Raw genomic sequence first — 27,740 nt, 5'->3', positions numbered from 1 at the left:
TAATATCCAGGCTGTAATGGAAACTAATGGGACTGTAGAGACTGTGTTAGCATTAATATCCAGGCTGTAATGGAAACTAATGGGACTGTAGTGACTGTGTTGGCATTAATATCCAGGCTGTAATGGAAACTAATGGGACTGTAGTGACTGTGTTGGCATTAATATCCAGGCTGTAATGGAAACTAATGGGACTGTAGTGACTGTGTTAGCATTAATATCCAGGCTGTAATGGAAACTAATGGGACTGTAGTGACTGTTAGCATTAATATCCAGGCTGTAATGGAAACTAATGGGACTGTAGTGACTGTGTTGGCATTAATATCCAGGCTGTAATGGAAACTAATGGGACTGTAGAGACTGTGTTAGCAATAATATCCAGGCTGTAATGGAAACTAATGGGACTGTAGAGACTGTGTTAGCATTAATATCCAGGATGTAATGGAAACTAATGGGACTGTAGTGACTGTGTTGTTATTAATATCCAGGCTGTAATGTAAACTAATGGGACTGTAGTGACTGTGTTAGCATTAATATCCAGGCTGTAATGGAAACTAATGGGACTGTAGTGACTGTGTTAGCATTAATATCCAGGCTGTAATGGAAACTAATGGGACTGTAGCGATTGCGTTAGCATTAATATCCAGGCTGTAATGGAAACTAATGGGACTGTAGTGACTGTGTTGGCATTAATATCCAGGCTGTAATGGAAACTAATGGGACTGTAGTGACTGTTGGCATTAATATCCAGGCTGTAATGGAAACTAATGGGACTGTAGTGACTGTGTTGGTATTAATATCCAGGCTGTAATGGAAACTAATGCGACTGTAGTGACTGTTAGCATTAATATCCAGGCTGTAATGGAAACTAATGGGACTGTAGTGACTGTGTTGGTATTAATATCCAGGCTGTAATGGAAACTAATGGGACTGTAGTGACTGTGTTGGCATTAATATCCAGGCTGTAATGGAAACTAATGGGACTGTAGAGACTGTGTTAGCATTAATATCCAGGCTGTAATGGAAACTAATGGGACTGTAGTGACTGTGTTGGCATTAATATCCAGGCTGTAATGGAAACTAATGGGACTGTAGTGACTGTGTTGGCATTAATATCCAGGCTGTAATGGAAACTAATGGGACTGTAGTGACTGTTAGCATTAACATCCAGGCTGTAATGGAAACTAATGGGACTGTAGTGACTGTGTTAGCATTAATATCCAGGCTGTAATGGAAACTAATGGGACTGTAGTGACTGTTAGCATTAACATCCAGGCTGTAATGGAAACTAATGGGACTGTAGTGACTGTGTTAGCATTAATATCCAGGCTGTAATGGAAACTAATGGGACTGTAGTGACTGTTAGCATTAACATCCAGGCTGTAATGGAAACTAATGGGACTGTAGTGACTGTGTTAGCATTAATATCCAGGCTGTAATGTAAACTAATGGGACTGTAGTGACTGTGTTGGCATTAATATCCAGGCTGTAATAGAAACTAATGGGACTGTAGTGACTGTGTTGGCATTAATATCTAGGCTGTAATGGAAACTAATGGGACTGTAGTGACTGTGTTAGCATTAACATCCAGGCTGTAATGGAAACTAATGGGACTGTAGTGACTGTGTTGGCATTAATATCCAGGCTGTAATGGAAACTAATAGGACTGTAGTGACTGTGTTGGCATTAATATCCAGGCTGTAATGGAAACTAATGGGACTGTAGTGACTGTGTTAGCATTAATATCCAGGCTGTAATGGAAACTAATGGGACTGTAGTGACTGTGTTAGCATTAATATCCAGGCTGTAATGGAAACTAATGGGACTGTAGTGACTGTTAGCATTAATATCCAGGCTGTAATGGAAACTAATGGGACTGTAGTGACTGTGTTGTTATTAATATCCAGGCTGTAATGGAAACTAATGGGACTGTAGTGACTGTGTTGGCATTAATATCCAGGCTGTAATGGAAACTAATGGGACTGTAGTGACTGTGTTAGCATTAATATCCAGGCTGTAATGGAAACTAATGGGACTGTAGTGACTGTTAGCATTAATATCCAGGCTGTAATGGAAACTAATGGGACTGTAGTGACTGTGTTGGCATTAATATCCAGGCTGTAATGGAAACTAATGGGACTGTAGTGACTGTGTTGGCATTAATATCCAGGCTGTAATGGAAACTAATGGGACTGTAGTGACTGTGTTGGTATTAATATCCAGGCTGTAACGGAAACTAATGGGACTGTAGAGACTGTGTTGGCATTAATATCCAGGCTGTAATGGAAACTAATGGGACTGTAGTGACTGTGTTAGCATTAATATCCAGGCTGTAATGGAAACTAATGGGACTGTAGTGACTGTGTTGGCATTAATATCCAGGCTGTAATGGAAACTAATGGCACTGTAGTGACTGTGTTGGCATTAATATCCAGGCTGGAATGTAAACTAATGGGACTGTAGTGACTGTGTTGGCATTAATATCCAGGCTGTAATGGAAACTAATGGGACTGTAGAGACTGTTAGCATTAATATCCAGGCTGTAATGGAAACTAATGGGACTGTAGTGACTGTTAGCATTAATATCCAGGCTGTAATGGAAACTAATGGGACTGTAGAGACTGTTGGCATTAATATCCAGGCTGTAATGGAAACTAATGGGACTGTAGTGACTGTGTTGGTATTAATATCCAGGCTGTAATGGAAACTAATGGGACTGTAGTGACTGTTAGCATCAATATCCAGGCTGTAATGGAAACTAATGGGACTGTAGAGACTGTTAGCATTAATATCCAGGCTGTAATGGAAACTAATGGGACTGTAGAGACTGTGTTGGCATTAATATCCAGGCTGTAATGTAAACTAATGGGACTGTAGTGACTGTGTTAGCATTAATATCCAGGCTGTAATGGAAACTAATGGGACTGTAGAGACTGTTGGCATTAATATCCAGGCTGTAATGGAAACTAATGGGACTGTAGTGACTGTGTTGGTATTAATATCCAGGCTGTAATGGAAACTAATGGGACTGTAGTGACTGTGTTGGTATTAATATCCAGGCTGTAATGGAAACTAATGGGACTGTAGTGACTGTGTTAGCATTAATATCCAGGCTGTAATGGAAACAAATGGGACTGTAGTGATTGTGTTAGCATTAATATCCAGGCTGTAATGGAAACTAATGGGACTGTAGAGACTGTGTTGGCATTAATATCCAGGCTGTAATGGAAACTAATGGGACTGTAGAGACTGTTGGCATTAATATCCAGGCTGTAATGGAAACTAATGGGACTGTAGAGACTGTTAGCATTAATATCCAGGCTGTAATGGAAACTAATGGCACTGTGTTGTTATTAATATCCAGGCTGTAATGGAAACTAATGGGACTGTAGTGACTGTGTTAGCATTAATATCCAGGCTGTAATGGAAACTAATGGGACTGTAGTGACTGTGTTGGTATTAATATCCAGGCTGTAATGGAAACTAATGGGACTGTAGTGACTGTGTTGGCATTAATATCCAGGCTGTAATGGAAACTAATGGGACTGTAGTGACTGTGTTAGCATTAATATCCAGGCTGTAATGGAAACTAATGGGACTGTAGTGACTGTGTTGGCATTAATATCCAGGCTGTAATGGAAACTAATGGGACTGTAGAGACTGTTAGCATTAATATCCAGGCTGTAATGGAAACTAATGGGACTGTAGTGACTGTGTTGGCATTAATATCCAGGCTGTAATGGAAACTAATGGGACTGTAGTGACTGTGTTAGCATTAATATCCAGGCTGTAATGGAAACTAATGGGACTGTAGTGACTGTTAGCATTAATATCCAGGCTGTAATGGAAACTAATGGGACTGTAGTGACTGTGTTGGCATTAATATCCAGGCTGTAATGGAAACTAATGGGACTGTAGAGACTGTTAGCATTAATATCCAGGCTGTAATGGAAACTAATGGGACTGTAGTGACTTTTGGCATTAATATCCAGGCTGTAATGGAAACTAATGGGACTGTAGTGACTGTGTTGGTATTAATATCCAGGCTGTAATGGAAACTAATGGGACTGTAGTGACTGTTAGCATTAATATCCAGGCTGTAATGGAAACTAATGGGACTGTAGTGACTGTGTTGGCATTAATATCCAGGCTGTAATGGAAACTAATGGGACTGTAGTGACTGTGTTAGCATTAATATCCAGGCTGTAATGGAAACTAATGGGACTGTAGTGACTGTGTTGGCATTAATATCCAGGCTGTAATGGAAACTAATGGGACTGTAGTGACTGTGTTGGCATTAATATCCAGGCTGTAATGGAAACTAATGGGACTGTAGAGACTGTGTTAGCATTAATATCCAGGCTGTAATGGAAACTAATGGGACTGTAGAGACTGTGTAGCATTAATATCCAGGCTGTAATGGAAACTAATGGGACTGTAGTGACTGTGTTGTTATTAATATCCAGGCTGTAATGGAAACTAATGGGACTGTAGTGACTGTGTTAGCATTAATATCCAGGCTGTAATGGAAACTAATGGGACTGTAGCGATTGCGTTAGCATTAATATCCAGGCTGTAATGGAAACTAATGGGACTGTAGTGACTGTGTTGGCATTAATATCCAGGCTGTAATGGAAACTAATGGGACTGTAGTGACTGTTGGCATTAATATCCAGGCTGTAATGGAAACTAATGGGACTGTAGTGACTGTGTTGGTATTAATATCCAGGCTGTAATGGAAACTAATGGGACTGTAGAGACTGTTAGCATTAATATCCAGGCTGTAATGGAAACTAATGGGACTGTAGTGACTGTGTTGGTATTAATATCCAGGCTGTAATGGAAACTAATGGGACTGTAGTGACTGTGTTGGCATTAATATCCAGGCTGTAATGGAAACTAATGGGACTGTAGTGAATGTGTTGGCATTAATATCCAGGCTGTAATGGAAACTAATGGGACTGTAGTGACTGTTAGCATTAACATCCAGGCTGTAATGGAAACTAATGGGACTGTAGTGACTGTGTTAGCATTAATATCCAGGCTGTAATGGAAACTAATGGGACTGTAGTGACTGTGTTGGCATTAATATCCAGGCTGTAATAGAAACTAATGGGACTGTAGTGACTGTGTTGGCATTAATATCCAGGCTGTAATGGAAACTAATGGGACTGTAGTGACTGTGTTAGCATTAACATCCAGGCTGTAATGGAAACTAATGGGACTGTAGTGACTGTGTTGGCATTAATATCCAGGCTGTAATGGAAACTAATGGGACTGTAGTGACTGTTAGCATTAATATCCAGGCTGTAATGGAAACTAATGGGACTGTAGTGACTGTGTTGTTATTAATATCCAGGCTGTAATGGAAACTAATGGGACTGTAGTGACTGTGTTGGCATTAATATCCAGGCTGTAATGGAAACTAATGGGACTGTAGTGACTGTGTTGGCATTAATATCCAGGCTGTAATGGAAACTAATGGGACTGTAGTGACTGTGTTGGTATTAATATCCAGGCTGTAACGGAAACTAATGGGACTGTAGAGACTGTGTTGGCATTAATATCCAGGCTGTAATGGAAACTAATGGGACTGTAGTGACTGTGTTAGCATTAATATCCAGGCTGTAATGGAAACTAATGGGACTGTAGTGACTGTGTTGGCATTAATATCCAGGCTGTAATGGAAACTAATGGCACTGTAGTGACTGTGTTGGCATTAATATCCAGGCTGGAATGTAAACTAATGGGACTGTAGTGACTGTGTTAGCATTAATATCCAGGCTGTAATGGAAACTAATGGGACTGTAGAGACTGTTGGCATTAATATCCAGGCTGTAATGGAAACTAATGGGACTGTAGTGACTGTGTTGGTATTAATATCCAGGCTGTAATGGAAACTAATGGGACTGTAGTGACTGTGTTGGCATTAATATCCAGGCTGTAATGGAAACTAATGGGACTGTAGAGACTGTTAGCATTAATATCCAGGCTGTAATGGAAACTAATGGGACTGTAGTGACTGTTAGCATTAATATCCAGGCTGTAATGTAAACTAATGGGACTGTAGAGACTGTGTTAGCATTAATATCCAGGCTGTAATGGAAACTAATGGGACTGTAGTGACTGTGTTAGCATTAATATCCAGGCTGTAATGGAAACTAATGGGACTGTAGTGACTGTGTTGGTATTAATATCCAGGCTGTAATGGAAACTAATGGGACTGTAGTGACTGTGTTGGCATTAATATCCAGGCTGTAATGGAAACTAATGGGACTGTAGTGACTGTGTTAGCATTAATATCCAGGCTGTAATGGAAACTAATGGGACTGTAGTGACTGTGTTGGTATTAATATCCAGGCTGTAATGTAAACTAATGGGACTGTAGTGACTGTGTTAGCATTAATATCCAGGCTGTAATGGAAACTAATGGGACTGTAGTGACTGTGTTGGCATTAATATTCAGGCTGTAATGTAAACTAATGGGACTGTAGTGACTGTGTTGGTATTAATATCCAGGCTGTAATGGAAACTAATGGGACTGTAGTGACTGTGTTAGCATTAATATTCAGGCTGTAATGTAAACTAATGGGACTGTAGTGACTGTGTTGGTATTAATATCCAGGCTGTAATGGAAACTAATGGGACTGTAGTGACTGTGTTGGCATTAATAACCAGGCTGTAATGGAAACTAATGGGACTGTAGTGACTGTGTTAGCATTAACATCCAGGCTGTAATGGAAACTAATGGGACTGTAGTGACTGTGTTGGCATTAATATCCAGGCTGTAATGGAAACTAATGGGACTGTAGTGACTGTGTTGGCATTAATATACAGGCTGTAATGGAAACTAATGGGACTGTAGTGACTGTGTTAGCATTAATATCCAGGCTGTAATGGAAACTAATGGGACTGTAGTGACTGTGTTAGCATTAATATCCAGGCTGTAATGGAAACTAATGGGACTGTAGTGACTGTTAGCATTAATATCCAGGCTGTAATGGAAACTAATGGGACTGTAGTGACTGTGTTGTTATTAATATCCAGGCTGTAATGGAAACTAATGGGACTGTAGTGACTGTGTTGGCTTTAATAACCAGGCTGTAATGGAAACTAATGGGACTGTAGTGACTGTGTTGGCATTAATATCCAGGCTGTAATGGAAACTAATGGGACTGTAGTGACTGTGTTAGCATTAATATCCAGGCTGTAATGGAAACTAATGGGACTGTAGTGACTGTGTTGGCATTAATATCCAGGCTGTAATGGAAACTAATGGGACTGTAGTGACTGTGTTGGCATTAATATCCAGGCTGTAATGGAAACTAATGGGACTGTAGTGACTGTGTTAGCATTAATATCCAGGCTGTAATGGAAACTAATGGGACTGTAGTGACTGTGTTAGCATTAATATCCAGGCTGTAATGGAAACTAATGGGACTGTAGTGACGGTGTTGGCATTAATATCCAGGCTGTAATGGAAACTAATGGGACTGTAGTGACTGTTAGCATTAATATCCAGGCTGTAATGGAAACTAATGGGACTGTAGGGACTGTTAGCATTAATATCCAGGCTGTAATGGAAACTAATGGGACTGTAGTGACTGTGTTGTTATTAATATCCAGGCTGTAATGGAAACTAATGGGACTGTAGTGACTGTGTTGGCATTAATATCCAGGCTGTAATGGAAACTAATGGGACTGTAGAGACTGTGTTGGCATTAATATCCAGGCTGTAATGGAAACTAATGGGACTGTAGTGACTGTGTTGGCATTAATATCCAGGCTGTAATGGAAACTAATGGGACTGTAGTGACTGTGTTAGCATTAATATCCAGGCTGTAATGGAAACTAATGGGACTGTAGTGACTGTGTTAGCATTAATATCCAGGCTGTAATGGAAACTAATGGGACTGTAGTGACTGTGTAGGCATTAATATCCAGGCTGTAATGGAAACTAATGGGACTGTAGTGACTGTGTTGTTATTAATATCCAGGCTGTAATGGAAACTAATGGGACTGTAGTGACTGTGTTGGCTTTAATAACCAGGCTGTAATGGAAACTAATGGGACTGTAGTGACTGTGTTGGCATTAATATCCAGGCTGTAATGGAAACTAATGGGACTGTAGTGACTGTGTTAGCATTAATATCCAGGCTGTAATGGAAACTAATGGGACTGTAGTGACTGTGTTGGCATTAATATCCAGGCTGTAATGGAAACTAATGGGACTGTAGTGACTGTGTTGGCATTAATATCCAGGCTGTAATGGAAACTAATGGGACTGTAGTGACTGTGTTAGCATTAATATCCAGGCTGTAATGGAAACTAATGGGACTGTAGTGACTGTGTTAGCATTAATATCCAGGCTGTAATGGAAACTAATGGGACTGTAGTGACGGTGTTGGCATTAATATCCAGGCTGTAATGGAAACTAATGGGACTGTAGTGACTGTGTGGCATTAATATCCAGGCTGTAATGGAAACTAATGGGACTGTAGGGACTGTGTTAGCATTAATATCCAGGCTGTAATGGAAACTAATGGGACTGTAGTGACTGTGTTGTTATTAATATCCAGGCTGTAATGGAAACTAATGGGACTGTAGTGACTGTGTTGGTATTAATATCCAGGCTGTAATGGAAACTAATGGGACTGTAGAGACTGTGTTGGCATTAATATCCAGGCTGTAATGGAAACTAATGGGACTGTAGTGACTGTGTTGGCATTAATATCCAGGCTGTAATGGAAACTAATGGGACTGTAGTGACTGTGTTGGTATTAATATCCAGGCTGTAATGGAAACTAATGGGACTGTAGAGACTGTGTTGGCATTAATATCCAGGCTGTAATGGAAACTAATGGGACTGTAGTGACTGTGTTAGCATTAATATCCAGGCTGTAATGGAAACTAATGGGACTGTAGTGACTGTGTTGGCATTAATATCCAGGCTGTAATGGAAACTAATGGCACTGTAGTGACTGTGTTGGCATTAATATCCAGGCTGGAATGTAAACTAATGGGACTGTAGTGACTGTGTTAGCATTAATATCCAGGCTGTAATGGAAACTAATGGGACTGTAGAGACTGTTGGCATTAATATCCAGGCTGTAATGGAAACTAATGGGACTGTAGTGACTGTGTTGGTATTAATATCCAGGCTGTAATGGAAACTAATGGGACTGTAGTGACTGTGTTGGCATTAATATCCAGGCTGTAATGGAAACTAATGGGACTGTAGAGACTGTTAGCATTAATATCCAGGCTGTAATGGAAACTAATGGGACTGTAGTGACTGTTAGCATTAATATCCAGGCTGTAATGTAAACTAATGGGACTGTAGAGACTGTGTTAGCATTAATATCCAGGCTGTAATGGAAACTAATGGGACTGTAGTGACTGTGTTAGCGTTAATATCCAGGCTGTAATGGAAACTAATGGGACTGTAGTGACTGTGTTGGTATTAATATCCAGGCTGTAATGGAAACTAATGGGACTGTAGTGACTGTGTTGGTATTAATATCCAGGCTGTAATGGAAACTAATGGGACTGTAGTGACTGTGTTAGCATTAATATTCAGGCTGTAATGTAAACTAATGGGACTGTAGTGACTGTGTTGGTATTAATATCCAGGCTGTAATGGAAACTAATGGGACTGTAGTGACTGTGTTGGCATTAATATCCAGGCTGTAATGGAAACTAATGGGACTGTAGTGACTGTGTTGGTATTAATATCCAGGCTGTAATGGAAACTAATGGGACTGTAGTGACTGTGTTGGCATTAATAACCAGGCTGTAATGGAAACTAATGGGACTGTAGTGACTGTGTTGGCATTAATATCCAGGCTGTAATGGAAACTAATGGGACTGTAGTGACTGTTAGCATTAATATCCAGGCTGTAATGGAAACTAATGGGACTGTAGTGACTGTGTTGGCATTAATATCCAGGCTGTAATGGAAACTAATGGGACTGTAGTGACTGTGTTGGCATTAATATCCAGGCTGTAATGGAAACTAATGGGACTGTAGAGACTGTTAGCATTAATATCCAGGCTGTAATGGAAACTAATGGGACTGTAGAGACTGTGTTGGCATTAATATCCAGGCTGTAATGTAAACTAATGGGACTGTAGTGACTGTGTTAGCATTAATATCCAGGCTGTAATGGAAACTAATGGGACTGTAGAGACTGTGTTGGTATTAATATCCAGGCTGTAATGGAAACTAATGGGACTGTAGAGACTGTGTTGGTATTAATATCCAGGCTGTAATGGAAACTAATGGGTCTGTAGAGACTGTGTTGGTATTAATATCCAGGCTGTAATGGAAACTAATGGGACTGTAGTGACTGTGTTGGCATTAATATCCAGGCTGTAATGGAAACTAATGGGACTGTAGTGACTGTGTTAGCATTAATATCCAGGCTGTAATGGAAACTAATGGGACTGTAGAGACTGTGTTAGCATTAATATCCAGGCTGTAATGGAAACTAATGGGACTGTAGTGACTGTTAGCATTAATATCCAGGCTGTAATGGAAACTAATGGGACTGTAGTGACTGTTAGCATTAATATCCAGGCTGTAATGGAAACTAATGGGACTGTAGAGACTGTTAGCATTAATATCCAGGCTGTAATGGAAACTAATGGGACTGTAGAGACTGTTAGCATTAATATCCAGGCTGTAATGGAAACTAATGGGACTGTAGTGACTGTGTTAGCATTAATATCCAGGCTGTAATGGAAACTAATGGGACTGTAGTGACTGTGTTAGCATTAATATCCAGGCTGTAATGGAAACTAATGGGACTGTAGTGACTGTTAGCATTAATATCCAGGCTGTAATGGAAACTAATGGGACTGTAGAGACTGTTAGCATTAATATCCAGGCTGTAATGGAAACTAATGGGACTGTAGAGACTGTTAGCATTAATATCCAGGCTGTAATGGAAACTAATGGGACTGTAGTGACTGTGTTAGCATTAATATCCAGGCTGTAATGGAAACTAATGGGACTGTAGTGACTGTGTTAGCATTAATATCCAGGCTGTAATGGAAACTAATGGGACTGTAGTGACTGTTAGCATTAATATCCAGGCTGTAATGGAAACTAATGGGACTGTAGTGACTGTTAGCATTAATATCCAGGCTGTAATGGAAACTAATGGGACTGTAGTGACTGTGTTGTTATTAATATCCAGGCTGTAATGGAAACTAATGGGACTGTAGTGACTGTGTTGGCATTAATATCCAGGCTGTAATGGAAACTAATGGGACTGTAGTGACTGTGTTGGCATTAATATCCAGGCTGTAATGGAAACTAATGGGACTGTAGTGACTGTGTTGGTATTAATATCCAGGCTGTAACGGAAACTAATGGGACTGTAGAGACTGTGTTGGCATTAATATCCAGGCTGTAATGGAAACTAATGGGAGTGTAGTGACTGTGTTAGCATTAATATCCAGGCTGTAATGGAAACTAATGGGACTGTAGTGACTGTGTTGGCATTAATATCCAGGCTGTAATGGAAACTAATGGCACTGTAGTGACTGTGTTGGCATTAATATCCAGGCTGGAATGTAAACTAATGGGACTGTAGTGACTGTGTTAGCATTAATATCCAGGCTGTAATGGAAACTAATGGGACTGTAGAGACTGTTAGCATTAATATCCAGGCTGTAATGGAAACTAATGGGACTGTAGTGACTGTTAGCATTAATATCCAGGCTGTAATGTACACTAATGGGACTGTAGAGACTGTGTTAGCATTAATATCCAGGCTGTAATGGAAACTAATGGGACTGTAGTGACTGTGTTAGCATTAATATCCAGGCTGTAATGGAAACTAATGGGACTGTAGTGACTGTGTTGGTATTAATATCCAGGCTGTAATGTAAACTAATGGGACTGTAGTGACTGTGTTAGCATTAATATTCAGGCTGTAATGTAAACTAATGGGACTGTAGTGACTGTGTTGGTATTAATATCCAGGCTGTAATGGAAACTAATGGGACTGTAGTGACTGTGTTGGCTTTAATAACCAGGCTGTAATGGAAACTAATGGGACTGTAGTGACTGTGTTGGCATTAATATCCAGGCTGTAATGGAAACTAATGGGACTGTAGTGACTGTGTTAGCATTAATATTCAGGCTGTAATGTAAACTAATGGGACTGTAGTGACTGTGTTGGTATTAATATCCAGGCTGTAATGGAAACTAATGGGACTGTAGTGACTGTGTTGGCATTAATAACCAGGCTGTAATGGAAACTAATGGGACTGTAGTGACTGTGTTGGCATTAATATCCAGGCTGTAATGGAAACTAATGGGACTGTAGTGACTGTGTTGGCATTAATATCCAGGCTGTAATGGAAACTAATGGGACTGTAGAGACTGTGTTGGTATTAATATCCAGGCTGTAATGGAAACTAATGGGACTGTAGTGACTGTTAGCATTAATATCCAGGCTGTAATGGAAACTAATGGGACTGTAGAGACTGTTAGCATTAATATCCAGGCTGTAATGGAAACTAATGGGACTGTAGAGACTGTGTTGGCATTAATATCCAGGCTGTAATGTAAACTAATGGGACTGTAGTGACTGTGTTAGCATTAATATCCAGGCTGTAATGGAAACTAATGGGACTGTAGTGACTGTGTTGGTATTAATATCCAGGCTGTAATGGAAACTAATGGGACTGTAGTGACTGTGTTGGCATTAATATCCAGGCTGTAATGGAAACTAATGGGACTGTAGTGACTGTGTTGGCATTAATATCCAGGCTGTAATGGAAACTAATGGGACTGTAGTGACTGTTAGCATTAACATCCAGGCTGTAATGGAAACTAATGGGACTGTAGTGACTGTGTTAGCATTAATATCCAGGCTGTAATGTAAACTAATGGGACTGTAGTGACTGTGTTGGCATTAATATCCAGGCTGTAATAGAAACTAATGGGACTGTAGTGACTGTGTTGGCATTAATATCCAGGCTGTAATGGAAACTAATGGGACTGTAGTGACTGTGTTAGCATTAACATCCAGGCTGTAATGGAAACTAATGGGACTGTAGTGACTGTGTTGGCATTAATATCCAGGCTGTAATGGAAACTAATGGGACTGTAGTGACTGTGTTGGCATTAATATACAGGCTGTAATGGAAACTAATGGGACTGTAGTGACTGTGTTAGCATTAATATCCAGGCTGTAATGGAAACTAATGGGACTGTAGTGACTGTGTTAGCATTAATATCCAGGCTGTAATGGAAACTAATGGGACTGTAGTGACTGTTAGCATTAATATCCAGGCTGTAATGGAAACTAATGGGACTGTAGTGACTGTGTTGTTATTAATATCCAGGCTGTAATGGAAACTAATGGGACTGTAGTGACTGTGTTGGCATTAATATCCAGGCTGTAATGGAAACTAATGGGACTGTAGTGACTGTGTTGGCATTAATATCCAGGCTGTAATGGAAACTAATGGGACTGTAGTGACTGTGTTGGTATTAATATCCAGGCTGTAATGGAAACTAATGGGACTGTAGAGACTGTGTTGGCATTAATATCCAGGCTGTAATGGAAACTAATGGGACTGTAGTGACTGTGTTAGCATTAATATCCAGGCTGCAATGGAAACTAATGGGACTGTAGTGACTGTGTTGGCATTAATATCCAGGCTGTAATGGAAACTAATGGCACTGTAGTGACTGTGTTGGCATTAATATCCAGGCTGGAATGTAAACTAATGGGACTGTAGTGACTGTGTTAGCATTAATATCCAGGCTGTAATGGAAACTAATGGGACTGTAGAGACTGTTGGCATTAATATCCAGGCTGTAATGGAAACTAATGGGACTGTAGTGACTGTGTTGGTATTAATATCCAGGCTGTAATGGAAACTAATGGGACTGTAGTGACTGTGTTGGCATTAATATCCAGGCTGTAATGGAAACTAATGGGACTGTAGAGACTGTTAGCATTAATATCCAGGCTGTAATGGAAACTAATGGGACTGTAGAGACTGTGTTAGCATTAATATCCAGGCTGTAATGGAAACTAATGGGACTGTAGTGACTGTGTTAGCATTAATATCCAGGCTGTAATGGAAACTAATGGGACTGTAGTGACTGTTAGCATTAATATCCAGGCTGTAATGGAAACTAATGGGACTGTAGTGACTGTGTTAGCATTAATATCCAGGCTGTAATGGAAACTAATGGGACTGTAGAGACTGTGTTAGCATTAATATCCAGGCTGTAATGGAAACTAATGGGACTGTAGTGACTGTGTTAGCATTAATATCCAGGCTGTAATGGAAACTAATGGGACTGTAGTGACTGTTAGCATTAATATCCAGGCTGTAATGGAAACTAATGGGACTGTAGTGACTGTTGGCATTAATATCCAGGCTGTAATGTAAACTAATGGGACTGTAGAGACTGTGTTAGCATTAATATCCAGGCTGTAATGGAAACTAATGGGACTGTAGTGACTGTGTTGGCATTAATATCCAGGCTGTAATGGAAACTAATGGGACTGTAGTGACTGTGTTAGCATTAATATTCAGGCTGTAATGTAAACTAATGGGACTGTAGTGACTGTGTTAGCATTAATATTCAGGCTGTAATGTAAACTAATGGGACTGTAGTGACTGTGTTGGTATTAATATCCAGGCTGTAATGGAAACTAATGGGACTGTAGTGACTGTGTTGGCATTAATAACCAGGCTGTAATGGAAACTAATGGGACTGTAGTGACTGTGTTGGCATTAATATCCAGGCTGTAATGGAAACTAATGGGACTGTAGTGACTGTGTTGGCATTAATATCCAGGCTGTAATGGAAACTAATGGGACTGTAGTGACTGTGTTGGTATTAATATCCAGGCTGTAATGGAAACTAATGGGACTGTAGTGACTGTGTTGGCATTAATATCCAGGCTGTAATGGAAACTAATGGGACTGTAGTGACTGTTAGCATTAATATCCAGGCTGTAATGGAAACTAATGGGACTGTAGTGACTGTGTTAGCATTAATATCCAGGCTGTAATGGAAACTAATGGGACTGTAGTGACTGTGTTGGTATTAATATGCAGGCTGTAATGGAAACTAATGGGACTGTAGTGACTGTGTTAGCATTAATATTCAGGCTGTAATGTAAACTAATGGGACTGTAGTGACTGTGTTGGTATTAATATCCAGGCTGTAATGGAAACTAATGGGAGTGTAGTGACTGTGTTGGCATTAATAACCAGGCTGTAATGGAAACTAATGGGACTGTAGTGACTGTGTTGGCATTAATATCCAGGCTGTAATGGAAACAAATGGGACTGTAGAGACTGTGTTGGCATTAATATCCAGGCTGTAATGGAAACTAATGGGACTGTAGTGACTGTTAGCATTAATATCCAGGCTGTAATGGAAACTAATGGGACTGTAGAGACTGTGTTGGCATTAATATCCAGGCTGTAATGGAAACTAATGGGACTGTAGAGACTGTGTTGGTATTAATATCCAGGCTGTAATGGAAACTAATGGGACTGTAGAGACTGTGTTGGTATTAATATCCAGGCTGTAATGGAAACTAATGGGACTGTAGAGACTGTGTTGGTATTAATATCCAGGCTGTAATGGAAACTAATGGGACTGTAGAGACTGTGTTGGTATTAATATCCAGGCTGTAATGGAAACTAATGGGACTGTAGAGACTGTGTTGGTATTAATATCCAGGCTGTAATGGAAACTAATGGGACTGTAGTGACTGTGTTGGCATTAATATCCAGGCTGTAATGGAAACTAATGGGACTGTAGAGACTGTTAGCATTAATATCCAGGCTGTAATGGAAACTAATGGGACTGTAGAGACTGTGTTGGCATTAATATCCAGGCTGTAATGGAAACTAATGGGACTGTAGTGACTGTGTTAGCATTAATATCCAGGCTGTAATGGAAACTAATGGGACTGTAGTGACTGTGTTGGTATTAATATTCAGGCTGTAATGGAAACTAATGGGACTGTAGTGACTGTTAGCATTAATATCCAGGCTGTAATGGAAACTAATGGGACTGTAGTGACTGTGTTGGCATTAATATCCAGGCTGTAATGGAAACTAATGGGACTGTAGTGACTGTGTTGGCATTAATATCCAGGCTGTAATGGAAACTAATGGGACTGTAGAGACTGTTAGCATTAATATCCAGGCTGTAATGGAAACTAATGGGACTGTAGTGACTGTGTTGGCATTAATATCCAGTCTGTAATGGAAACTAATGGGACTGTAGAGACTGTGTTAGCATTAATATCCAGGCTGTAATGTAAACTAATGGGACTGTAGTGACTGTGTTGGCATTAATATCCAGGCTGTAACGGAAACTAATGGGACTGTAGAGACTGTTAGCATTAATATCCAGGCTGTAATGGAAACTAATGGGACTGTAGTGACTGTGTTGGCATTAATATCCAGGCTGTAACGGAAACTAATGGGACTGTAGAGACTGTTAGCATTAATATCCAGGCTGTAATGGAAACTAATGGGACTGTAGAGACTGTGTTAGCATTAATATCCAGGCTGTAATGGAAACTAATGGGACTGTAGTGACTATTAGCATTAATATACAGGCTGTAATGGAAACTAATGGGACTGTAGAGACTGTTAGCATTAATATCCAGGCTGTAATGGAAACTAATGGGACTGTAGTGACTGTGTTAGCATTAATATCCAGGCTGTAATGGAAACTAATGGGACTGTAGTGACTGTGTTAGCATTAATATCCAGGATGTAATGGAAACTAATGGGACTGTAGTGACTGTGTTGGCATTAATATCCAGGCTGTAATGGAAACTAATGGGACTGTAGAGACTGTGTTAGCATTAATATCCAGGCTGTAATGGAAACTAATGGGACTGTAGAGACTGTTAGCATTAATATCCAGGCTGTAATGGAAACTAATGGGACTGTAGTGACTGTCAGCATTAATATCCAGGCTGTAATGGAAACTAATGGGACTGTAGAGACTGTTAGCATTAATATCCAGGCTGTAATGGAAACTAATGGGACTGTAGTGACTGTGTTAGCATTAATATCCAGGATGTAATGGAAACTAATGGGACTGTAGTGACTGTGTTGGCATTAATATCCAGGCTGTAATGGAAACTAATGGGACTGTAGAGACTGTGTTAGCATTAATATCCAGGCTGTAATGGAAACTAATGGGACTGTAGAGACTGTTAGCATTAATATCCAGGCTGTAATGGAAACTAATGGGACTGTAGTGACTGTCAGCATTAATATCCAGGCTGTAATGGAAACTAATGGGACTGTAGTGACTGTGTTGGCATTAATATCCAGGCTGTAATGGAAACTAATGGGACTGTAGAGACTGTGTTGACATTAATATCCAGGCTGTAATGGAAACTAATGGGACTGTAGTGACTGTGTTGGCATTAATATCCAGGCTGTAATGGAAACTAATGGGACTGTAGTGACTGTGTTGGTATTAATATCCAGGCTGTAATGGAAACTAATGGGACTGTAGTGACTGTGTTGGTATTAATATCCAGGCTGTAATGGAAACTAATGGGACTGTAGTGACTGTGTTGGCATTAATATCCAGGCTGTAATGGAAACTAATGGGACTGTAGAGACTGTTAGCATTAATATCCAGGCTGTAATGGAAACTAATGGGACTGTAGTGACTGTGTTGGCATTAATATCCAGGCTGTAATGGAAACTAATGGGACTGTAGTGACTGTTAGCATTAATATCCAGGCTGTAATGGAAACTAATGGGACTGTAGTGACTGTTAGCATTAATATCCAGGCTGTAATGGAAACTAATGGGACTGTAGTGACTGTGTTAGCATTAATATCCAGGCTGTAATGGAAACTAATGGGACTGTAGAGACTGTTAGCATTAATATCCAGGCTGTAATGGAAACTAATGGGACTGTAGTGACTGTGTTGGCATTAATATTCAGGCTGTAATGGAAACTAATGGGACTGTAGAGACTGTGTTGGTATTAATATCCAGGCTGTAATGGAAACTAATGGGACTGTAGTGACTGTCAGCATTAATATCCAGGCTGTAATGGAAACTAATGGGACTGTAGTGACTGTTAGCATTAATATCCAGGCTGTAATAGAAACTAATGGGACTGTAGTGACTGTGTTGGCATTAATATCCAGGCTGTAATGGAAACTAATGGGACTGTAGAGACTGTGTTGGCATTAATATCCAGGCTGTAATGGAAACTAATGGGACTGTAGTGACTGTGTTGGCATTAATATCCAGGCTGTAATGGAAACTAATGGGACTGTAGTGACTGTGTTGGCATTAATATCCAGGCTGTAATGGAAACTAATGGGACTGTAGAGACTGTTAGCATTAATATCCAGGCTGTAATGGAAACTAATGGGACTGTAGTGACTGTGTTGTTATTAATATCCAGGCTGTAATGGAAACTAATGGGACTGTAGCGATTGTGTTGGCAATAATATTCAGGTTGTGAACTACGTTTCTAGTCAAGCGTTGGTTGACATGGTGATGGCCCGATAGTATTGGAGAAAAGTTTTTTAAAAATTTTTTTAAAAAATAAACGGACCCCTCTGACGCTGCACATCAAATTGTGACGTGTCATGGTGTAACGTACAGCACCCATAATGCAACTCATTCTGTGTTGTACAGCCTCTCTCCACCAGGTGTAGAGCTTCTCTCGCAGATTAAAAATAAGAAAGGTACAGGGACAGGGTAAACGGACAGGGTAGGGGACAGGGTGAGGGACAGGGTAAGGGGACAGGGACAGGTTAAGGGGACAGGGTGAGGGGACAGGGTCGGGTAAGGGACAGGGTGAGGGGACAGGGACAGGTTAAGGGGACAGGGTAAGGGGACAGGGACAGGTTAAGGGACATGGTAGGGGACAGGGTAAGGGGACAGGGACAGGGTAAGGGACAGGGTAAGGGGACAGGTTAAGGGGACAGGTTAGGGGACAGGTTAAGGAGACAGGGTAAGGGGACAGGGACAGGGTAAGGGGACAGGGTAAGGGGGCCGGTTAAGGGGACAGGTTAATGGGACAGGTTAAGGGGACAGGATAAGGGGACAGGGACAGGGTAAGGGGACAGGGACAGGGTAAGGGGACAGGGACAGGGTAAGGGGACAGGTTAAGGGGACAGGGTAAGGGGACAGGGACAGGTTAAGGGGACAGGGTTAGGGGACAGGGACAGGTTAAGGGGACAGGGTAAGGGGACAGGGACAGGTTAAGGGGACAGGGTAAGGGGACAGGGACAGGGTAAGGGGACAGGGTGAGGGGACAGGGTCGGGTAAGGGACAGGGTAAGGGGACAGGGACAGGTTAAGGGGACAGGGACAGGGTAAGGGACATGGTAGGGGACAGGGTAAGGGGACAGGGACAGGGTAAGGGACAGGGTAAGGGGACAGGTTAAGGGGACAGGTTAGGGGACAGGTTAAGGAGACAGGGTAAGGGGACAGGGACAGGGTAAGGGGACAGGGTAAGGGGGCCGGTTAAGGGGACAGGTTAATGGGACAGGTTAAGGGGACAGGGTAAGGGGACAGGGACAGGGTAAGGGGACAGGGACAGGGTAAGGGGACAGGTTAAGGGGACAGGGTAAGGGGACAGGGACAGGTTAAGGGGACAGGGTTAGGGGACAGGGACAGGTTAAGGGACAGGGTAAGGGGACAGGGACAGGTTAAGGGGACAGGGTAAGGGGACAGGGACAGGGTAAGGGACAAGGTAAGGGGACAGGTTAAGGGAACAGGTTAAGGGGACAGGTTAAGGGGACAGGTTAAGGGGACAGGGTTAGGGGACAGGGACAGGTTAAGGGGACAGGGTAAGGGGACAGGGTCATGGTAAGGGGACAGGTTAAGGGGACAGGTTAAGGGGACAGGGTAAGGGGACAGGGTAAGGGGACAGGGACAGGTTAAGGGGACAGGGTAAAGGACAGGGTGGGGGGACAGGGTAAGGGGACAGGGTAAGGGGACAGGGTAAGGGGTAAGGGGACAGGGACAGGTTAAGGGGACAGGGTAGGGGACAGGGTAGGGAACAGGGACAGGGTAAGGGGACAGGGACAGGGTAAGGGGACAGGGTAAAGGACAGGGTGGGGGGACAGGGTAAGGGGACAGGGTAAGGGGACAGGGACAGGTTAAGGGGACAGGGTAGGGGACAGGGTAGGGGACAGGGACAGGGTAAGGGGACAGGGACAGGGTGAGGGGACAGGGTAAAGGACAGGGTGGGGGGACAGGGTAAGGGGACAGGGTAAGGGGACAGGGACAGGTTAAGGGGACAGGGTAGGGGACAGGGTGAGGGACAGGGACAGGGTAAGGGGACAGGGACAGGGTAAGGGGACAGGGTAAGGGGACAGGGTAAAGGACAGGGTGGGGGGACAGGGTAAGGGGACAGGGTAAGGGGACAGGGACAGGTTAAGGGGACAGGGTAGGGGACAGGGTGAGGGACAGGGACAGGGTAAGGGGACAGGGACAGGGTAAGGGGACAGGGTAAGGGACAGGGAAAGGGTGGGGGGAGGATACCTAGTCAAATGTACAACTGAATGCATTAATTTTTTGCGTCATCACTGTTTACTTCTGAAGATTAGCGCCGCTCTAAAAAAACATTCAAATTCGACACAAACTTTCAAATAGGTATGTAATAGGTATGTAATAGGTATGTAATGACACATTATATAAACTCTTTATAGTGGTTTATTTACATTTTAGAGGCGATAAGGTGATAAGTTGGATAGATCGGGTGAAAAAAGCAGTTTCCCCATACGACTTATCTCCCCCTTTCACTATCACGCAGTAATGGAAACTAATGGGACTGTAGTGACTGCGCTTCCCCATCAGCCATTTTAAAAAAAGACCCGACGGAGCTCATTGCCTTCTTCAACCATGCAGAGATGGGCAGCATGAAGGTCTCCTCATTGATTTTGTTGGAAAGGGGAGAAATTGTGCTTTACAATAGTATTGATATTACAGTTGACCTGGAACTATTAATCGTGCGGAACAGTGCAATGTACAAAAGTTTGTTAGCTAGCGTTACTCACACATGGGCCTGGAGGGTAGGCGGTAACCAGCGATGGGCAGGGGACTCTGGTAGGGGCCCATGTTGAAGCCCTCCACAGGGCACTGGGCACAGCAGGTGTATGGAGTCAGAGAGTGGTGGTAGAGGCCTGCTGAGGGGGTGATGGAGTGAAGGGAGTGGGGCTGCTCCAGGCTGGTCACACTAGGGCTGTAACGGCCTGGCAGGCGGGTGAGGGACAGGGACCTTCCCCGGGAGTAACAGCTCTCCCCTGGGTAGCTGGGGTAGTTTGGGGGGGTGAGGCAGGAGGGCAGGCTGCTGGGGTAAGCAGGTCCAGGACCAGACCAGGCACTGGTGTAGCTGGGGTGAAGCCAGGAGCCATCAGCCTGGCTGGGGAACGGGGTAGGCTGGCTGTACCCGACTGGGAGGCCTACAGGAGGCTGATAGGGCGTGTAGCTTGGCCCCGCAATCCGACTGCTGGAGGCGGAGCCAGCCATGGAGCTGGGGTCGTCATGTTGGAGGTCGGGGCGGAGATCAGGGCGGAGATCAGGGCGGAGATCAGGGCGGAGATCAGGGCAGGGGGTAGAGGTCTCGTCGTCCTCCTCTGGAGTGTTCTGGAACTCTCTACGGCAGCAGATCAGCTGGGGGACACGCCTAATGGGACAGAGGTCAGTTAGGGGTCAGATGTTTGGGTTAGGCCTGGGACAGAGGACACGCTTTAGTTACATCATGTACAGTGCCTTCAGAAAAGTATTCACACCCTTTGATTTATTCCACATTTTATTGTGTTACAAAGTGGGATTAAAATAGACTGTCATTTTTTTAATCAACGAGCTACACAAAATACTTTGTCAAAGTTAATGTAAAAAATGTTTAACTAAACTCTAATATACCTTGATTAGATAAGTATTCAACCCCCTGAGTCAAGACACGTTAGAATCACCTTTAGAAAGGGCCTCCCGAGTGGCGCAGTGGTCTAAGGCACCTTTTAAGACTATGACCAACAATGTACTATGAATCCTAATTGATTAAATGCTTGCACTGTTGGGTTTGTGGTGACGTCTATGAGAACCGTTCCAAACAATGAGAAGGATCTGAAGGCTCCGTTTAAGAGACTACAAACCTCCTGGAATGAGGAGCGGTAAGAGGGCTCACACTCAGGCACCTTCCTCCAGGTTCTGTAATGTGTTTTTCCCAGGATATGGAGGGTAAATTGGCTCTGCAAAACAACAGAGTTTCTTTGGCAGGTCAAGGGGGCACTCGTGCAATCATTGGTGATGAATGTTGTACTTTTCAAATCAAATCAAATGTATTTATATAGCCCTTCTTACATCAGCTGATATCTCAAAGTGCTGTACAGAAACCCAGCCTAAAACCCCAAACAGCAAGCAATGCAGGTGTAGAAGCACGGTGGCTAGGAAAAACTCCCTAGAAAGGCCAAAACCTAGGAAGAAACCTAGAGAGGAACCAGGCTATGCGGGGTGGCCAGTCCTCCTCTGGCTGTGCCGGGTGGAGATTATAACAGCACATGGCCTAGATGTTCAAATGTTCATAAATGACCCGCATGGTCAAATAATAATAATCACAGTTGTCGAGGGTGCAACAGGTCAGCACCTCAAGAGTAAATGTACTTTTGTCCCAGATCACTCTTCTAATGTGTCTGGTCTCGCCGAATACGTTACCACTGTTGCTAAGAATAATTCTCCACAACCAGAGTGAACGCTTGCAACTTGGTTTGAATCCCTGGTGAGAAGTTAGGGATCCCAAATTGCCAAATGAGCTGCAGCTAGGGCTGTTGCGGTGACCGTATTACCGCCACACCAGCAGTCACGAGTCAAATTCCACATGACCGTTTAGTCACGGTAACTAGGCTTCTCCAAGCTGTGATGCTACTGATGGTCATTAGTAGCCTACCAAACTTGCTAACTGCCTGGTACTCAGCACTCTATTGTCCCTCTAATCACTCTGACATCAATGCAAATATATTCAAAAATCTAATCAAACACTTCATGAGAGCCCATGAGCTCATGTTGCGTAACATTTCTATAGGCTATGCATGAGAAAACAGAGTGATGGCCTCTACTAAAAAGAGGAAGATCCTACCAGCTTTCTATGCCTACTATATTTACTTCTCCACTTTCCTAATATTAAGCACATTGCTCATATTTACAACAGGAGTATAGCCTACCTGGCTAAAATGAACCACAGAAAAAGCACCCTCCATTTGCTATTAAAGTGTATAGATGATGTGTATTTTTTTCCCCTGTTTCAAGACAGGTGCATAATAATGGTCCATCCTAAATCAATTTTTTTTTCACACATATAATATTTAGTACATGTAAAGACAACTGATGGGTGACAATATTACCCTATCACTTGTGAATGATGCCCAGCTTGTGTGCAGTAAGCCTTTCCCCCCCCACAGAGTTTTTCAAATCATAGTTGCACACCTCATGTAGCACACCTCATGTAGCATAGCCCATAGGACTGACTATATGTTTTGATAAGGTTTATATTACAACTAAAGTGGCCAAATAACGTCTTAAAATTAAGCGCATTAATCCGCTTTACAAGGGGTGTAGAGCCTAACAACATACATAAGCAGCATGGGAGTTTCAAGTTTGGGGAAGCTCATTTTCACCATTAAAATGCACCTTTATAATAAAAGCATGACATGCATAATCTCATTTGCGGTCACTTTTGATAATGGTGTTTTCCAGCTAATGGAACATTTGCGCTTATAGCCTATTGCGATGTCCGCCTTGCTGCGTTTATAATGTGAAGAAATACCCTAATAGTTCATCAACATTTTAGCTAAACGTTCTGTTTTTTTTATGCTAGTGCTTGTATTAATTTGGGATCTATCGCATTCCACAACTCTCCCAGACAATGTTAGAAAATAGATTTCTTGCACAGAATAGAAAATATCAACTTTTGTACTATGGGGGATAGTAGATTGACATAGGCTAGTGCTTTTGCTGTTTCGTTAGGGCTAGTCATCTTGTTGGCTGATGAAAAGTAAATGTGGACAGTTCTTCCAATATCTTCAATATGCACCTCGGAATTGGATAAGGACGCACGACGTTGCTTCCCCGATGTGTCTGTCTTCCCTTGTAGCCTGTGAGAAAGACCCGATCACATGAGCCATGTGAGAGGTGCTTCGGAGCAGGCAGCACTCAGGGAGAAGGGCCCAACGCAACACTCTGGGCCAAGGGCACAACGGCCACTGGCTGCAAAAGGCATGGATTGTTTTAGGGCGCATTACGACCACACAAAGGGGATGCCGCTGGGAAATTCGAGGCATTATCAAGTTCTTGCCTCATTGTGAATGAGAGACTGATGAAGTGTGTACAGCCTGCGCAAAAAACAAAGCAGAGCTCATGCCTTTCAAGCAACTTTTTTCAAATCATCATTAAAGTCGCATCACGCAGCCTTAGAATGTATTAAAAATCAAAACATATATAACCCAACGTTGGTAGAACAACTAAAGTGTCACGCCCTGACCAGAGATAGCCATTGTTTCTCTACGCCCTGACCAGAGAGAGCCATTGTTTCTCTACGCCCTGACCAGAGAGAGCCATTGTTTCTCTACGCCCTGTCCAGAGAGAGCCATTGTTTCTCTACGCCCTGACCATAGAGAGCCATTGTTTCTCTACGCCCTGACCATAGAGAGCCATTGTTTCTCGACGCCCTGACCATAGAGAGCCATTGTTTCTCGACGCCCTGACCAGAGATAGCCATTGTTTCTCTACGCCCTGACCATAGAGAGCCATTGTTTCTCTACGCCCTGACCATAGAGAGCCATTGTTTCTCTACGCCCTGACCATAGAGAGCCATTGTTTCTCGACGCCCTGACCAGAGATAGCCATTGTTTCTCTACGCCCTGACCATAGAGAGCCATTGTTTCTCTACGCCCTGGCCATAGAGAGCCATTGTTTCTCTACGCCCTGACCATAGAGAGCCATTGTTTCTCGACGCCCTGACCATAGAGAGCCATTGTTTCTCTACGCCCTGACCAGAGAGAGCCATTGTTTCTCTACGCCCTGACCATAGAGAGCCATTGTTTCTCTACGCCCTGACCAGAGATAGCCATTGTTTCTCTATGGTGAAGTAGGTCAGGGCGTGACTGGGGGGTATTCTAGTTTATTATTTCTATGTGGGGTTCTAGGTTACTATTTCTGTTGGTGATTTGTATGATTCCCAATTAGAGGCAGCTGGTAATCGTTGTCTCTAATTGGGGATCATATTTAAGTAGTTATTTTTCCCACCTGTGTTTGTGGGATCTTGTTTTTGTGCAGGTGCCTATTTGCACTTCACTGTCTTCACGTTTCGTTTGTTCATTTATTGTTTTTGTATTTTTGCTAAGTTTCACATTATAATAAAGATGTGGAACGCTACTCACGCTGCGCCTTGGTCCAATTATTACGACCAGCGTGACATAAAGTTACATGAATAACTAAATGAAGCATATAGGAGGACCTGTTTCTTTGTTAACCGCTCAACACAGAATAGCTGCATGAGGGCACTACCTCAAATAATTTAGAGGAAATATCCTTTCTATTTTATTCAGCTTTAAATCAACTGTATTCTTCATACTATAAAATAATATCAAAAAATGCCACTGCATTATAAGCAAATCTTGTGTGCTAAATGAACTAGTGTAGCCCACAGCCATATGGCATATGTATGGAAGCCCGGAGATGCTAAATGTGTTTATGTTAATTATGGTCAATTACCGTGAGACGGACAGTTATTTGCTTCACAATCACTGGCTGACGAAATTTCGTGACCGCCACAGCCTTAGCTGCAGCATGTGTTTTTTTTCTGAGTTTGTGTTAACATGCTGTGTGTGTATTTGTGATAAATTCACTCCTGTTAATAGAAGTATAACCTTTATTATAATGATAGTATTACCATACTAATTAGATTGTATAACCCAGAATGAAGGGTTTGAAAGGGTTTAAATCGCATATATTTTTTATCATTATTATCGTAGAAGTGATAAAAGTAGGAAATGTGGAGGAAAAATGTATCGTCTGGAGACAGCCTTGATCATCTAGTCTCATACTATCATTGGTTCCTGTAGGTGCTGGGTAGAGAGATATGAGAAGGAGACGGTCATGACCCCCTCCTCAGACCTTTTGGCAGAACGCCCAGAACATGTTCTATAAGTTAAGAAAGGAGACGTGCCAGTCACATGCAAGAACCAATCCTAGGAGACGTGCCAGTCACATGCAAGAACCAATCCTAGGAAACGAGCCAGTCACATGCAAGAACCAATCCTATGAGACGTGCCAGTCACATGCAAGAACCAATCCTATGAGACGTGCCAGTCACATGCAAGAACCAATCCTAGGAGACGTGCCAGTCACATGCAAGAACCAATCCTAGGAGACGTGCCAGTCACATGCAAGAACCAATCCTAGGAGACGTGCCAGTCACATGCAAGAACCAATCCTAGGAGACGTGCCAGTCACATGCAAGAACCAATCCTAGGAAACGAGCCAGTCACATGCAAGAACCAATCCTAGGAAACGAGCCAGTCACATGCAAGAACCAATCCTAGGAAACGAGCCAGTCACATGCAAGAACCAATCCTAGGAGACGTGCCAGTCACATGCAAGAACCAATCCTAGGAAACGAGCCAGTCACATGCAAGAACCAATCCTAGGAGACGTGCCAGTCACATGCAACAACCAATCCTAGGAACCAATCCTATGAACCATGCCTATGAACCAATCCTATGAACCATGCCTATGAACCAATCCTATGAACCATGCCTATGAACCAATCCTATGAACCAATCCTATGAACCAATCCTATGAACCAATCCTATGAACCAATCCTATGAACCATGCCTATGAACCAATCCTATGAACCAATCCTATGAACCATGCCTATGAACCATGCCTATGAACCATGCCTATGAACCATGCCTATGAACCAATCCTATGAACCATGCCTATGTAGGCAGTATATAAGAGAAGTAACCGGACTGCCCCGATAGAGCTCACTTCAGACCTGTACTTTATGCATCCAAGTTTGACTGTGACCTCTCCAGCTTGCTGTTAATAAAGTATGACTCATTTAATATTGACTCGTTTAATATTGACTCATTTAATATTGACTCGTTTAATATTGACTCATTTAATATTGACTCATTTAATATTGACTTTGAGTGTCTATGGTTGTAATTTCCACGACACCAGCCCTGAGTTTACAAAACCCGTTCTGTTCGTCTACAAGGAAACCTGACATTTCCAAATACTGAGTCGACCTGTTGTTTAAGATACTAGAGTACAACTTGTAGACTGTGCTCATAAGACTGATGCCTCTGTAATTGAATGGGAGCCTGGATCATTCTTTGATGACTTTGGGATTGGGTTAATGATGACTCTGTACAAAGTTGACAGGATGAAAAAGACAAAATAGAGTCTGCAGTAACCTAGGAGACTTTAGGACTTCATCTGGGGGGCTTCTGTATTCCTGGTGCTTCTCTTGTTTCTGCTTTCTCAACAGCCTCTGATTTCCTCCACAGTACGTTTTGCATTCAGGTGTGTCCAGCCCTATTCATCTTAATTCTCATCCAATTCTTTAAGTTACAAGTATCATTTAAGAAGTCAAACACAGATGCTATATTGTTCCCTGAAAACAGGTTAGCAAAATCATTCTCCCACTTATCTAATACACAATTCTTTGTATGTTCAACT

At 42.4% G+C, this 27,740-nt stretch overlaps 1 protein-coding gene across 3 annotated transcripts in view; it reads right to left on the bottom strand.

Annotated features, from left to right (window-relative positions):
• Positions 1-27,740, bottom strand: part of traf3ip2l (TRAF3 interacting protein 2-like) — a 220,276-nt gene that overhangs the window by 175,820 nt on the left and 16,716 nt on the right. For 2 of the 3 annotated variants that reach the window (XM_045687235.2, XM_045687234.2), the window contains exons 3-4: positions 22,154-22,249; positions 21,056-21,684 (exon numbers count right to left, since the gene is read on the bottom strand). In XM_045687235.2, the coding sequence (XP_045543191.1) occupies positions 21,056-21,684; positions 22,154-22,249 (725 nt within the window). The remainder of the gene's footprint in view (positions 1-21,055; positions 21,685-22,153; positions 22,250-27,740) is intronic. The other variant, XM_045687236.2, reaches the window with a different exon arrangement.

The sequence above is a fragment of the Salmo salar genome, chromosome 10, assembly GCF_965601325.2.
Source record: "Salmo salar chromosome 10, fSalSal1, whole genome shotgun sequence".
Classification (NCBI taxonomy): domain Eukaryota; kingdom Metazoa; phylum Chordata; class Actinopteri; order Salmoniformes; family Salmonidae; genus Salmo; species Salmo salar.
Note: the sequence above shows the minus strand (reverse complement) of the source record. Positions and strands in the feature narration are given on the sequence as shown.